Raw genomic sequence first — 14,210 nt, 5'->3', positions numbered from 1 at the left:
ACATTAAACACCAGTTTGAAAAAAATAATAATAAGATTCAGTATGGGAAAGACCGCTTCACAGAAACATTCCTATTGGACTATGTAACAGGGATTCGGCAATTTCACTCAGTAGTAATTGTGTGTGTGTGCGTGTGTGTGTGTGTGTGTGTGTGTGTGTGTGTGTGTGTGTTTCCTTGATAAAACGTTCTCACTTTTGGCCAAAGAAAAAAGACAAGAGGAAATGCGAAGGGAGAGTAACAGTATTAAAAAAGCTGACAGAATAAGAAAGTGATTGTGGAATGACATTTTACGAGCAAATATAGATAAAATTCATAGATTAAGATTTCTTGAACAGTTTAACGGCAAAGGAATGTAGCTTGACTGAAATCATTAAACCCACGATATGCTGATGATATTCCCATTGCGGCTTTCGGTCAAGCAATGGATCGAGGATCCCCCCCCCCCCCCCTCCCCACTATCCGTAAGGCTTACCAACGCCACGGGTGGAGATTTAGAAAGAAAGAGAAGCTGGCCCATGCTTTAAGTATAGCGAGGGGCCTCGGCAGCAGATGTTCACGAAAGTACGGTTCTTGGGGAAAGAAACTCTGTTCAACGAGGTACAAAACTTTGTTTCGGATGATGATTATCTTTGTGTATTTGCGGAGGTGTGCGCAACGTGTTTGGCGTGATGCAGCTGAGACGTAGTTTGAGAAAAGGAAATAATGCATGTGTGGGCGATTCCTCTGAACTAGGATTTTTATGTTGTCCTTCGTGTGTTTCGTAACTGTTGATCATGGTATATACAGGTTTCCGAGGGATACAAATATGTTTTTGATATCAAGTTGAGCCGCCACAAGCGCATTATTATTATGAGCATTTACGCCTAAACTTGAAAATAAGCCCTAGGTGTTTACAAATAGAGAACACACATGAAATATCAAAATGCGCATGGCATTAGTTTCTTTGGAATTTCCATTCTTGGATGTCTTTAGAGGTCACCTTGCTTTGACGACTAACTTTGATGCTGGATTATCACAAGTGACTCGTTTACACAGGTTGTATTGTTTTACTTTTTGTCGCAACAGCTTTTTTTGTGTGAAATTCGGGCTGTTGTTCCCGAGGAGAGCGCGTTGCTACAGTGCAGATTCACCCCCTTTTTCACTGCCTGAAAGTGTGTTTGTTTTCCAACCTTAGTGGATTTTTCTGCAGAATTTTGTCAGCGACAACCCTTTCGCTACCGTGGGTTCTTTTATGTGCGCTGAGTGTATGCTACGCACGGGACCTCGGTTTATTGTCTCATCCAAATGACTAAACTCCAAAATGTTTTCTGTTTCTTTCTGTGTTTTATCTCTCTCTCTCTCTCTCTCTCTCTCTCTCTCTCTCTCTCTCTCTCTCTCTCTCTCTCTCTCTCTCTATCTGTGTGTGTGTGTGTGTGTGTGTGTGTTCCCCGAAAGGTTTTGTTAGGTCTGTTGTTCTTGTTGTTATATGTACCAATCCACTTTTTGGTTCGTTTGCTGGCCGGTCTCGCCACCTCATACGCCGTTCTTCTCTCCTGTTTTCCGCACGTGATAACTGTAATCGCTTTGGTCACGAAGCCAAGCTTAGTTGGTGTATTCTACAGACATAGTAGAACATAATTATATCTGTGGCGTATCCGAGCCCTTCTAGTGTAGATTTTGACTACAATCGCTGGACTTTGGATCACTGCATCTGAGTTAAAGCAAGATTGTCATGAATGTGTGTCTTCGTTTGGCAGTTAGTGTTCTGTTTCTGTACGTGTATTCGGTTTTGCCTAAACGTGTATTTGAGTGTGAAGAGGTGTCGCCTCGACAGCCTGTTCAGCGCAGGATAGGTGGTAGGCCTTGTTTCCTGCTGGGTATTTCAGCATTGTTGATTCCCGCTTGTCTGTTGACTTAGTGAGTCTGTGTATTGACACTGTGTGTGTGTGTGTGTGTGTGTGTGTGTCCATGGTAAACATTTACGTTGGCATTTTCTCGGCTACTTCATGAGGCATAGAAAGCAAATTTGGCAGGATGATAGACATGAATAGGACCGTTGAAATCTCCCCATGATTACATGGTAAGCAGGGTGATGGATCAAAGGTCAAGGTCATTAGGAGCACACAAAAAAAAGAAAGGAAAGAAAAAAGAAAAAAAAAAGCTTCACAGAGACCATATCTTACTTCCAGTTTTTATCAAACTTGGTTTTGTGGCTGGTCAAGGGTACACCATAATCCCCTCAAAGAATTTCAAAATCAGATGTTAAAGGTCAAGGTGAAAAACGGCATGTGATTCTGAAGGTCAAGGTGAAAAACGGCATGTGATTCTGATAGGAAGAATATCTCTGTGCAAGAGGAAGTCTTGTAAATAATCTTCATCAAATTTGGTGTAATGATTTGTCATGGTGAGAACGAAATCCGTGTCAACAGACAAGGTCAAGGTCACAAAATGGCGTTTTGGAAACATGTTGAAGCATGGTAGAACTTTGGTTCTTCATCCAGTTTTCATTAAACATGGTATAATGATTTGCTTCGGCCATGCCATAAGTGTGGTGTAAATTTTTTTATAGGTTAAAGGCCAAAGTCACCTCAGAGTGTGTGTCTTTTTCCCCACACAATCTCATTTGCAATGTTGTTTGTGTGGGTTTTTTTAGTTGTTTTCGGGATTCCTTCCTTGGATTAAGTAGTTATCCCACTTGAGTCCTCGTGGCCTTGCCTGTCTTATCTTGTGTTTGTTGTAGATGCTGCATGGTCAGCCCGTCTTGGATGGTTTTCTTCGTGGTGTGTAGGCATGTACTTTCATCAGAGGACTGCACACATGTGCTCTCCAGTGTTCGCGTACAAAAAAAATATTAAATTATTAGTATTCGATGAGGATTGATATATTCTCTTTTGTAAACCTTTGTCTGTACTCTCCTACCATCCCCACCCCTACTTCTTCTCCATTTCCTGGTTTGAATCGTGGCCCATGGCTGATGTTCAGTAAAACAACGCCCCCCACCCTTCCTCCCGTACACTTTCTGTGAACAAGGAAACACTTCTCTCTCTCTCTCTCTCTCTCTCTCTCTCTCTCTCTCTCTCTCTTTGAACAAGGAAACACCTGTCACTCTTTCCTGATTCTCACTCACTCACTCTGTCTGTCTGTCTCTGTCTGTTGGTCTGTCGGTCTGTCTGTCTGTCTTTCATTCTCTCTGTGAACAAGAAAACACCTGTCGCAATTTCCTGGTTCTCACTGTCTGTCTGTCTGTCTGTCTGTGTGTGTGTGTGTGTGTGTGTGTGTGTGTGTGTGTGTCTCTCCCCTCCCTCTCTCTCTTTATATAGAGGGTTTTAATGCCTGTATGTTTGTGTGCTCGCGAATGTGCACAGCTTGTTTTTTTCCCACAAGTCCCTAAACAAAGGGACTATATATTTAGAAATTAGGGGGAAAAAATACACAGAGTTACAACAAGCTGTTGAATATCGTAAGGGTTTAAGTTACGTTTTTGATTTTGTCTTTTTAAGAATTGATGAAGGTTGCTAGATTTTTGAGAAAACAATTTAAGGAACAAAAAGGGATCAAATAAAAAGATTTTTTTAAAACAAGATTGTACAGAGTTGACTGTGATTATGCATACTTAAATCGGGTCAAAAACACATATAAATCCAAGATTCTTCGTGCTGTTGTCCCGTTTGTGCTCAAAAGAAACGGTTCTAGTTTTTGACAGCAAGGCAAAAACGATACTGAGAGACAGCTTCAGGAAAGCATCATGGCGCCAACGTCTGGACATCGGGCCGGAAGACGAAAAAGACGGCATCCATTAGCTGGACAGAGCGGCGCAGGTCACAATCTTCAGACTGCGAACGGGACACTGTCAGCTCCTCTCCCATCTCTACCGTCTGAAGATATCAAATACTGACCAGTGCCCTTGTGGCACATGCCCAAAGACCCCCTCCCATATCCTGCAGTCCTGCCCCACTTTTAAGGCATGGTCAAGCCCGGTGGAGCTCCAGGAGTAACTGTGGGGACCAGTGGTGTCCCTGCAACGGACCGTGGACTTCGCTGTCCTAACCGGACTGAAAATCTAGCGTGGCCAGGCAACGCGGAGGAAGAAGAAGAAGAAGAAATATATAAATCGTTGTTTTGTGTTGAGGGTGAAGGCTTAGAATTGATGCTTCGAATCCGAAGCATTCATTACTGTCAGCTCTCGAAATTCGTCGCTCTGTTTTGTCGGGCACATTGTAATGTTTTGGTGGGTTGTTTTTTTCCAATTTGTTTGGTGGTGGTTTGTGAGTATTGCTGTAAAGGATCTTTATCCTGCCCACGAGCATTATTGGTCGTGGATCCTTTTGGCTGTGGTGACATTCATTGGCATGCATTCTTTGTCTCATCATCAACATCGAGCGTTGTTTTGTTTTGGTTTTTTTTGTTTTTCTTTTATGTGCACTCAGTGGCTTGGAGATGGAGAAAGAGAGGGGAAGCGCATTAACTTAGTTGTCGCACTTCATCTTTATTGCAAGCCTTGTGAATAATTCATTCAAAAATGTAATGTCAGCTCTCCCCCAACCTCACCCCCACCCATTTTCTCTCTGCCCCTCAGGCCACCTTCCTGTTGACTCCAGTGACTGCGTGCGCACGCGCGCGCGCGCGTGTGTGTAAAGGAAACTGTACAGCACATCATTATCACCAAGCGATCAGTGCTTGTATAGGGTACAGGATCGATTTCAGGTGAGATAGTCTGTTATCGAATGTTTTCGATCGGTCTCGGGTCTCTCTCTCTCTCTCGGAGCTGGTTGAGTATACAGTCTGGGCTCTGTACCTGTAGGTGCTGTGAAGCCACACAGCCATATTGTATTCTGACCTTGTCAAAAGGGGTCATCAGTTGCTTTTGGGGTATACACTGAGATTTTGTTGTTGTTGTTGTTTGTTTGTTAGTTTTTAAGGGGTTGTTTTTTTGTTGTTGTTTTTGTTGTTGTCTTTTCAACAATCCATTCCTTCAATGTATCTTCAGTGATTACGGGGTTGTTGTTTTTCTGTGAACAAATGGGTTTTTGTGGCGTTTCATCACGTTGGGCAGTGTCGCCAGCATCGTAAACGGGGATGCGTCACTGGCTCAGTCTCGACCTTCAAAGACAAAGCTGTGGGGATCGTTAGTTCGTGTCTGTAGGCTGGCATGTTTGCTTTTTCTCTCCATTAGTGTGTTAGAGCGCGCGCGTGTGTGTATGCGTGTGTGAGCATGTCACCATGTGAATGTGTGTTTGCATTTGCGTACACTTGCGGTTCGTGTGTTGTATACGATGTGTGCGTGTGTTCACACATGCGCGCAAGAAGGGGAATGGACACACCATGTGCTCATTGTTTTTCATTCATTCCTGTGAATTTTAAAAGTTTTATATCATAAAACATGATATGTTTCACAGACTAGTCTAATACATGTAATGTGATAATGATACTGTTGGAGATGGATGTGTGATGTGTATGGGGATGTGGGTGAAAAGGGATGGAGGGGGCAGTGTTACTGTTAGCGCGAAAAGGGGGTGACGGACAACGCACACGTCAGCAATTACGTGGGCGCGCGCGCGCGTGTGTGTATGTGTGTGAGCGTGTGTTACCAGCTGGATGGTCTCGTTCGTTGCTCCAGTCTTGCGCAAGCGCCCCTTTCCTCTCCATCCCAACCCCATATCTCGTCTGACATTTTCTCCCAACCTCCCTTGATTTCTGCATTGACTGACTCATGTCTGTTTGCGATCTTCCTTAATTTTGTATTGATTGGTTGGCTGTCTTATGCATTCATTTTATATTGATTGATTGGCAATCTTATGTATTCATTTATTTGTGCAGCGTGCATAATTATGCTCAGTGCGATTACATCCTGCTGGGGTGCTTTGACTTAAAAGCTTATCAGGTTTTTCCGATTTTACTGTGTGACCTTTGAAACTAGGTGAAGATTAAAATGAGTGATTATCTCTGTTGATCTGTACATGGTGAGATTCTTCACCCATCAGCGCAAGCTGAGTCAGCATCGGTCAGAAAATGCCCGAGAAAAGCCTGTAATTGTTTGTATGTTTCTCTCTTTTTTTTCTTTCTTTTTTTTAAAATAGAATTATTCAACAGGTTTCTGGAATGATTTGTAAGAGATTTTTATTCCTAGTTTCTTCATGCAAAAAAATCAAATGAAAAACAAACCGACAAAAAAGAAAAGAAAAACAAAACAAAAAACAGGAACTTTTTTTTTCTTTCTTTCTTTTTTTTTTATGCTTTCGAAATTGCTTTCCAGATGAGGGTAAAGCGGCTGTGCTCATAGTGAGCTTGTGTAAATTCTTTCAGTAGATGATAATATCAGCTTTTGGTACTCATTGCGGTACATATGTACATCATGTTCCGAAAATGGGGTCGGTGAAAACTGCTCCGAGGAAACGGACTCGAATGTTACGATGTACCGCTTTGTAGACTTTGCGACTTGGACCCGAAGTCCTTGCAATGATTTCCATTACTTGTTCCAGAGATGTATCCATTGATTCACGCTGCACTGACATCAAGCCAGACAGAGGTTTATGAGAGACCTGTCAACACACGGACTGGCAGTCTCATGTTTCTGTCTTTGATTCTGTATTTCTGTTTCTCTGTCTCTGAATCTCTCTCTCTCTCTCTCTCTCATACAAACACACGCACGCACCCACCCACATAGCCACACACACACACACACACACACACATGCACAAAGAAAGAGCGAGAGAGAAAACCATGAAATCCGTGGGAAGAACACAAAACTCTGTTAAATGGCTGTGAAGCCATTTGATGTCTCCGTAAAATTGCCGCACGAAATTCGATGAGTTACGTCGAGATCTGGAAAACAGCGTCAGCAGTGAGTTAAAAACTTAAAGCTGCTAGTTTTGTTGTTGTTTGTTTTTTGGGTTTTTTTTTTACTGTCCGATTTTTGCTGCGTTTCGTGGCTGTGTGTGTGTTGGTGGACTGTGATTGCACTGAGCGTAGAATCTGGGACCATTTAGTCACCTTTCAAGCTTTCAGATTCCCGAGTAAGCGTGCTTATCAGCAGAAGTGGACAAGTTGCTTTGTCATCGGGCAGTCGTAACTTAACCTTCGATGGTATCCCTTACCTTGGCCTTCACCGATTAGTTCCGTCGTCTGACCCCATAGGCCAAGTGATAACTTGACGGTAAACTTGTGTCAGGGTGACGGAGCGTTTTCTTGTGGAAAGAAAACGGGAGTTGATAAAGATAACCTCATCCCAGTAAAACCCTCTCCGTATGACTTTAAAAAAAAAATAAAAAAATTTATGTCGGTGTCTCGAGGAGCCAGGACACTTGATCGAAGAGAGAGTGGAGGGTATGAGAGGGAGATATCAAGAGGACTGCTATTTACTCAGTGTAAACGAAACCCCCTTTTTTTTTTTTTTTTTTTTTTAACAGTCGCAGGTTTGTGAAAGGCGTGTGTGCACACCTGCACGTACACACGCGCACAGCACGCAGGCACACATACGATACAGGGACATGTGGTCTCAGGGTATTTTATATGACCTCGTCTTGGCGTCCTGGCAGTTGACTGAAATACACTAGTCTCTCTGCGTCTCAGTTTCTGTCTCTGTCTCTCTCTGACTATGTCTCTTTCACTGTGTGTGTATGTGTGTGTGTGTGCGTGCGTGTGTGTATGCGAGCGCGCGTGCGTGCACACGCGTTCACATTATTCTGGAGATGTGTATGTGGGCGTGTGTCCGTGGTAAACTTGAACGACGTGATATTGTGATGGGATTGTATGCATGAGTACGACCCTTAGTCATGCCCTTTATGATAATATGGTAAGCTGGTTGGGAGGTCAGAAGTCAAGGTCATCAGGATTATATCTTATGTCCATGATTGAACAAACTTTACGCATTAACTGACCATGGTCAAGATACAGCATGGCATTGATAATGATAGGAAACGTTTTAAGGAAAAGGAGAATTTAGGTCTTGCGAGCAGTCTTCACCAACTTGATACAATATGTGACGGGTAATGGTGGGGGGAAATAAGGATCTAGATCAGGGGTCATAGTTCAAGGTCGCATCATGACCCAGTTGGAAACCAAAATAAATGTAGAAGACAGAGCTTAGGGTTTACAGCCTGTTTTCACCAGACTTGGTACGGTGATCGATTTTGACCCAAATAAAGACTTTCTAGGTCAAAGGTCAAGGTCATTGTGCGATTGAAATGTCTTGTTGCAAGAGGATACGCTTTAAATTGTTCCTCCTTCTTCTGCTGCTTCTACTTCTCTTCTTCTTCTTCTGCTGCTGCTGCTGCTGCTGCTAATTCCACAGTTCCTATGTTTGAGTATATGAGTATCAGTCGGCAGTCATGAAAGCCTTGAATGGTCGTGTTTTCCATTAGAAACACCTCAAGTGGCTTGCTCATTGATTTGATTTTGGACAGTGTTCTTCCCCAAAATGTGGCCAAGGCAGGACCGCAAACATCATTTTAAGCAAGCGGAAAAAGTAGCTTATTTTCATGTTCACTTCACTTTGGGCTCTTATTTTTCGCTGACTCTTCTTTCATCACGATGAATTAGGTGGTGATTTGTGGGGCGAACGAGGGGGGCCAGGAAAGGGATCATGAGAATGGGCGCAGTGCAGAAACTGATGCTGATACTGATGCTGCAGAAACAGTTTAGAGATCGATAAAGAAAATAATGCCTTTTGTTCGATTTTGTTGTTGTTGTGACACACAGATTGCTCAAATGCTTCTGTTACCTTGCATTGTTAAAATGTGTGTGTGTGTGTGTGTGTGTGTCTTTTCGTATGCGTTTCTTTCCTCCCTTTCCTTTTTACCCCATGCCCTCCCCCATCTCTCGTACGTGCGCACGCGCACACACACACGCACGCACACACACACACACACACACACACACACACATCGATAAGATGCTTTGCTGTACGCATTTGAACATGCGGTGTTTAATTCAAGGGACTCTCCTGAGTCCATAGATCAATACGATTGTGAGGCGTGACAACGGTAACATCTCTTATGAAACTTTACGTTTGTCTTTCGTCAGACGAGACGCGATTAAGACGTGACTCGAAAATACTCTCTGATGAAACTTTCTTTGTTTTCCGTCAGAATCGTGTCCAGACTCGAGTTCACTCAGTTCCGAAACTTCTGTCTCCAAGAGAAAACGCCGACATGAATCTGACTGAAACGGTCGCTTGGGGCCCACATTCCACTGACTCGCTGCTTTTGTGCTTCGTAATCAGAAACGCTAATTTCGCATTTTTGTGTGTATGATATAAAAGATTTTAAAAGCCTGTATTTGCACGAGTCTGACGACATGTTTTGCTCTTGTCCTTGTTTGCTCTGTGTCAACACGCAGGGGCGTTATGGACAAGGGCACATCGACACGGGAGTACTCTGGGGGTGGGACATGTAATGTATACGATCAGCTTGTTATTATCTCTGTGGAGGGTAGAACACAGGTCGCATTGACTCACTGGGGGTAGCGGGAGTTGGAGCACGAGTTATGTCAGATTACGTTATGGACTTGGAAGTTGTTACACTTTTTAACTTTCGACCACGTTCCTAGTTCAGTAGACTGTTTGACTTTGCTTTCCACCCACCCACCCACAAACCCACCCTCTTTCCATGATCGCCAACAAACCCACTTCACTACACGGCAGAGGTGTAACAGGGAGGGAGGAGTCGGAGACGCTGGGGGTTTGGGGGTGGGTGGGGTGGAGACAGAGAGAGGGGAGGGGGGGGGGCTTATTTTTTCTTGCTCTTTGATTGGCCAAGAAGGGGCAAGACGTTTTACCCCGACAGTAGTCCGTGGCAGCGTTTCTGCTGCCTGTGTGTGTGTGTCTGTGTGTGTGATTCCGAGGACCCCCCCTCCCCCCGCCCCCCACCACCCTAGATTCGGAGAAGTAAGGGGTTGGAGTGGGGGAGGGGGTGGGGGGGAATTATGGGGTTGGTCACCACACACTAAGGTCAGGAAAACCCTAAACCGTGGTTGACCTTAAATGTCTGTGCAGGAAGAGAGAGAGAGTAAGGGAAGAGAGAGGGAAGAGAAAGGGAAAGAGAGCGAGCGAGCGAGCAAGTGTTGTCGAGTTCGAGTTTCGCTTGTCGTGTCGACAGTGGTGTGCGTTGGGTTGACAGCAGCTGGAGGTGTGGTCGGCAAACTTTTAAAAATATTTTTAGCCTTGCAACGTGGCAAGAAGGGTTTTTATTGGGTGTTGGGGCGGCTGCCTGTATAGGGTGTCTGTATATAACGTGTTTTCCAGAGGCGGTTGCATGACAGTTCGCAGTGGTTCGGGAACGAAGGGAAGCAGTCGGTGTTGGTAGGTAGGTGTGAGTTTGGGAAGCAGATAGCGCGTGTGGGAAACAGGTTCCAGAATGAGCAGACAGGTAAGAACTCTGTCTCCCTCTTTCTCTCCCTCTTTCTTCTTCTCTCTCTTTTTCTCCCTCTGACTCTTTTTCTGTCCCTCTAAGACATTATGTTAATTTCATCAAATTGATGGCCTTTTTCATTATTTTTCTGTCATTATTTCACACGCACGCACACACACAGACACACACAGACACACACACACACACACACACACACATATATATATATATATACAGGCTTTCATAAAGAATGTGAGAAACAGACTTAATAAACCATAAGTAACAGGTGTAAGTGTCCTCTCTCTCTCTCTCTCTCTCTCTCTCTCTCTCTCTCTCCCCAGCTTTCATTCTCTTACTCCAACTCTCCCTTTCTACCCCCTCCTCCTTATACCCTACCTGTTTTTTCTCTTCATGTTCCCTCATTATCAGTGATGTCATCTTGCTGTTGTGGTGATGGTGGCAGTAAGATAATCAACATCATCAAGTGGAGTTCAAGGGTGACCATGGACAGTCCAGTGAAACTATTGTATGCTAACACTTCCTGACACATTTGCACATTCCATCAGCCATATGTGTATCACTAGTTTTCAGAAAATAAGCAAACATTGCAATCTCCAGAGTCAGGCCTTAAACCAAAGCCAAGCAATATTTGATTGCCCAGATTCAATGAAATGTTACTTGTTGGTAAAATTTAGGCCAAAACACAACTCACAGTTGATTGACGATGAAGAGTGCATTATACATACTTTTCATGGCAATCAGAACGCTGACAGGATAAAGCATAAAATGTTTAAGTGGATCAAAGATGAGTCAAACGAAACATAGAAAAGCAGCATTTAAAGAACAGACAACACTTACTTGCACACACAGCCAGAATAGCAGCCAATTTTCACATTATTTCCAAATATTCAGATTCAGCCACAGACTATCAGCTTTTTGTGGTTTTTGCCAGGGCAACTTTTTTGCTGTCACCAGGAAGAAATAGGTTTACCAACTGGCATGCATGATGATGTAATACACTTGTACCAAAAACATTTTGTGTGTGGGTATATGTGTCTGTGTGTGTGTGTGTGTGGAAGAAGTAAAGCAGTTGATCTGTTGATCAACATTATAGGTAGACTGAAGTGCAGAGGAAAAAATCTACAGTTTAAATACATTTTTGGTGTTCCCATCACATTTGACCTGTTCTGTGGTGGTTGCACCATCATAACTGGTTCATATCTGTTCTGAGGTAAATGTTTATTCCATGAATATAATATATATTAAAAACTAGGAAATAAACACAGAAATATAACATCCCTGTGTGTTTTTGTTTTGTTGTTTTTGGTGGTTGTTGTTTTTGGGGGGTGGGGGTGGGGGGGGGTTGTGCTTGTTTTGTTGTTGTTTTTTTTTTGTTGTTGTTTTTTTTATAGTATTTACGATTTATAAAAAAAAAGTTATTGGAACAGGTTTCCTTTCTCTCCCCCTCCATCCCCTTCTATTTGTAATCTTCCTCTTCTCTCCCCTTCCCCACAACCCCCTTCACTTCTTCTCTTTCTCTTCTCTCCCCTTCCCCTCCACCCTTCCCCTCTCTCCCTCCACCCCTCTCTCCCTGCCCTTGCCCTTCATCCTCTTGTTCCCCTGTCACCCCTTTCTCTCATTTTCCCAGTTCCCCCAACCTGTCTGTCTGTCTGTCTGTCTGTCTCACATGGCAGGTTAAGTTATGCACACTTAAGTGCTTACTTTCATTGACAAATCCATAAATCCAAACGTAAAATTGCTCTCCAAACTGCACTCAGCCTCAGGCAGAGGCTGACTTTCCTGTATCTCTCTGTCTCTGTCTCTCTGTGTGCCTGTCTCTTGCCTCTGACACACACATGCATGCACAAACTCTGCATCCTACCCATCTCCCCAAGCCCCTGTCACACACACACACACACACACACACACACACACGTCTTATTAAGGCATGCCTGTGCAAATGCAGAACCAGTCATGTGTGTATTTATTTCTGCACTGATCAGAAAGAAGAAAAAAAAGATTTTCAGTTGTAGAGGTCTAATTTAATGTAGATTTTTCTTCTTTTTCTGTGCTGATATGACTGAAATTGGTAACATGCATTAGTTGGTATGATCATACAGCCCCTGTAGGTGAGAAACAATATATATATATATATATATATATATATATATATTTATAGTTATAGTTTATATAGTTATTGTTATGGATAGATACATAGATAGATAGATAGATAGATAGATATAGTTATATAGTTATGAAATTTATCAGCAGTGGATGAGGACATATCATTAAAAAGATAATAAAAATTAGAAATAAGGAATGCTCACTTTGTGTGCAACAGTATTGTCAGGTTTGCGGTCAAGAGTGGAAATGCCAGTTGCTCACATAACAGCAGACCACTACTTCAGAGTGCGTAAACTGAAAACAAGATATCAAGTGAATCAACATGGGTGGTTGTGAACTAAAGATCAAACAAATGACTTCCACTGGCAGTTAGGAAGTTGATAAGTGCAACCAGAGCCTTTGTCTTGTCAGAAGGTTGATAATGAAGGTTGACAAAATGTTCCCAGTTTTTCAACCAGAGTCCTGCGGCTTTTCAGAGTGACAAGGCAATTTTGTCATTTAGGAAATGGTGTCGGTTAGGGTTATTTCGCTGTCGGCAGTAAATACTAGTGGTAAGGTCATGGACAGTAATGAGCTAAAAAAAAAAAAAAAAAAAAAAAAAAGAAAAGAAAAAGAAAAAAAGTTTTCACTGCCATGATTTGTTTCTTTGATTTTTAATGGTTTTTTTTTTTGGGGGGGGGGGTTTGTTGTTTTTTTTACAGAAGACAGAATGAACTGAAAGGAGTGAGAAGATAGAGTGTGTATGCATGTTAATCAAATAATGTGTGTGTGAGTGTGTTTGGTTTTGAACATCTTTTCACTTTGAGTGACAGTAGTTTTGCGTGAGAGAGAGGCAGAGACAGAGAGAGAGAGAGAGAGAGAGAGAGGATATATGCGTGTGGTGAATGTCAGAATTAACAAACAAGAATTAAACAAGCAAATATAATTTCATACGGCCCAGCATTCTCAAACAAACACTTCATAAAACTAGTGTTTGATGGCAGTTTTATTGTCTTTACTTACAGTATTATATAGCCAACATGTAATATTTCATTTATTTATTGTAATATACTGTCATTTTGATAACCATTTCTTAAAGAATTTTGACATTTTTGTCAGTGCAAGGAATTGGATGTCACATGTGTGGTGAATAGACTGATTTTAGCTTGTCTCTGCTGCCCTGATGGACAAAAAGAAAAAGAAAAGAAAAGAAAGAAAAATATACTACCAGACACAAAAAAGAATACATACACAAACTGTACTACTACTAGGGTATTTATAAATTATGGAGTACATGCATCTATGCACGTATACACCTGTCACTCTCTTTCTCTCTCTCTGAATCAGTCTCTTGTTTCTCTCTTTTTAATATTAAAGCACATGCACATGTTCTCCCTTTATCGACCTTCATCCTCTCTCCCTAAGACTGTCCAGGCACATGTACACACACACACACACACACACACACATGCGTGCACCCACACACACATGCGTGCACACACACACACACACACACACACACACACACACACACACAGTCACTCTTTCTGGTCCAGTAATTACCCAAAGAGCTTAGTGCTGACTAACAGACTTATCAATGGAATCGGTGAACCGTTTTGGACACACCCATCATGCACCATACAGGGAACCAGCACAAGGAAGTTTTCTAAAGATTTATTTTAGTCCATTCATATGCAGTTCTCTCTCTGTCTGTGTGTTCTCTGACATATTTTCTTTATATCATTTAAGTTTGTTCATTGCTTACAGATATCAGGCTTTCC

The 14,210-nt window shown here is 42.6% G+C and overlaps 1 protein-coding gene across 2 annotated transcripts in view; it reads left to right on the top strand.

Moving 5' to 3' along the window:
• Positions 1-14,210, top strand: part of LOC143292889 (bifunctional 3'-phosphoadenosine 5'-phosphosulfate synthase-like) — a 53,266-nt gene that overhangs the window by 10,936 nt on the left and 28,120 nt on the right. Inside the window, exon 1 of one of the 2 annotated variants that reach the window (XM_076603556.1) lies at positions 10,210-10,344. The exons of the other annotated variant lie outside the window; for it this stretch is intronic. Within the exon in view, the coding sequence (XP_076459671.1) occupies positions 10,333-10,344 (12 nt within the window). The 5' untranslated portion in view covers positions 10,210-10,332. Of the gene's footprint in view, positions 1-10,209; positions 10,345-14,210 lie in introns of those variants that run through there. 2 annotated transcript variants of the gene reach the window in all.

Source organism: Babylonia areolata, chromosome 18 (assembly GCF_041734735.1).
Source record: "Babylonia areolata isolate BAREFJ2019XMU chromosome 18, ASM4173473v1, whole genome shotgun sequence".
Lineage (NCBI taxonomy): Eukaryota > Metazoa > Mollusca > Gastropoda > Neogastropoda > Buccinidae > Babylonia > Babylonia areolata.
Note: the sequence above shows the minus strand (reverse complement) of the source record. Positions and strands in the feature narration are given on the sequence as shown.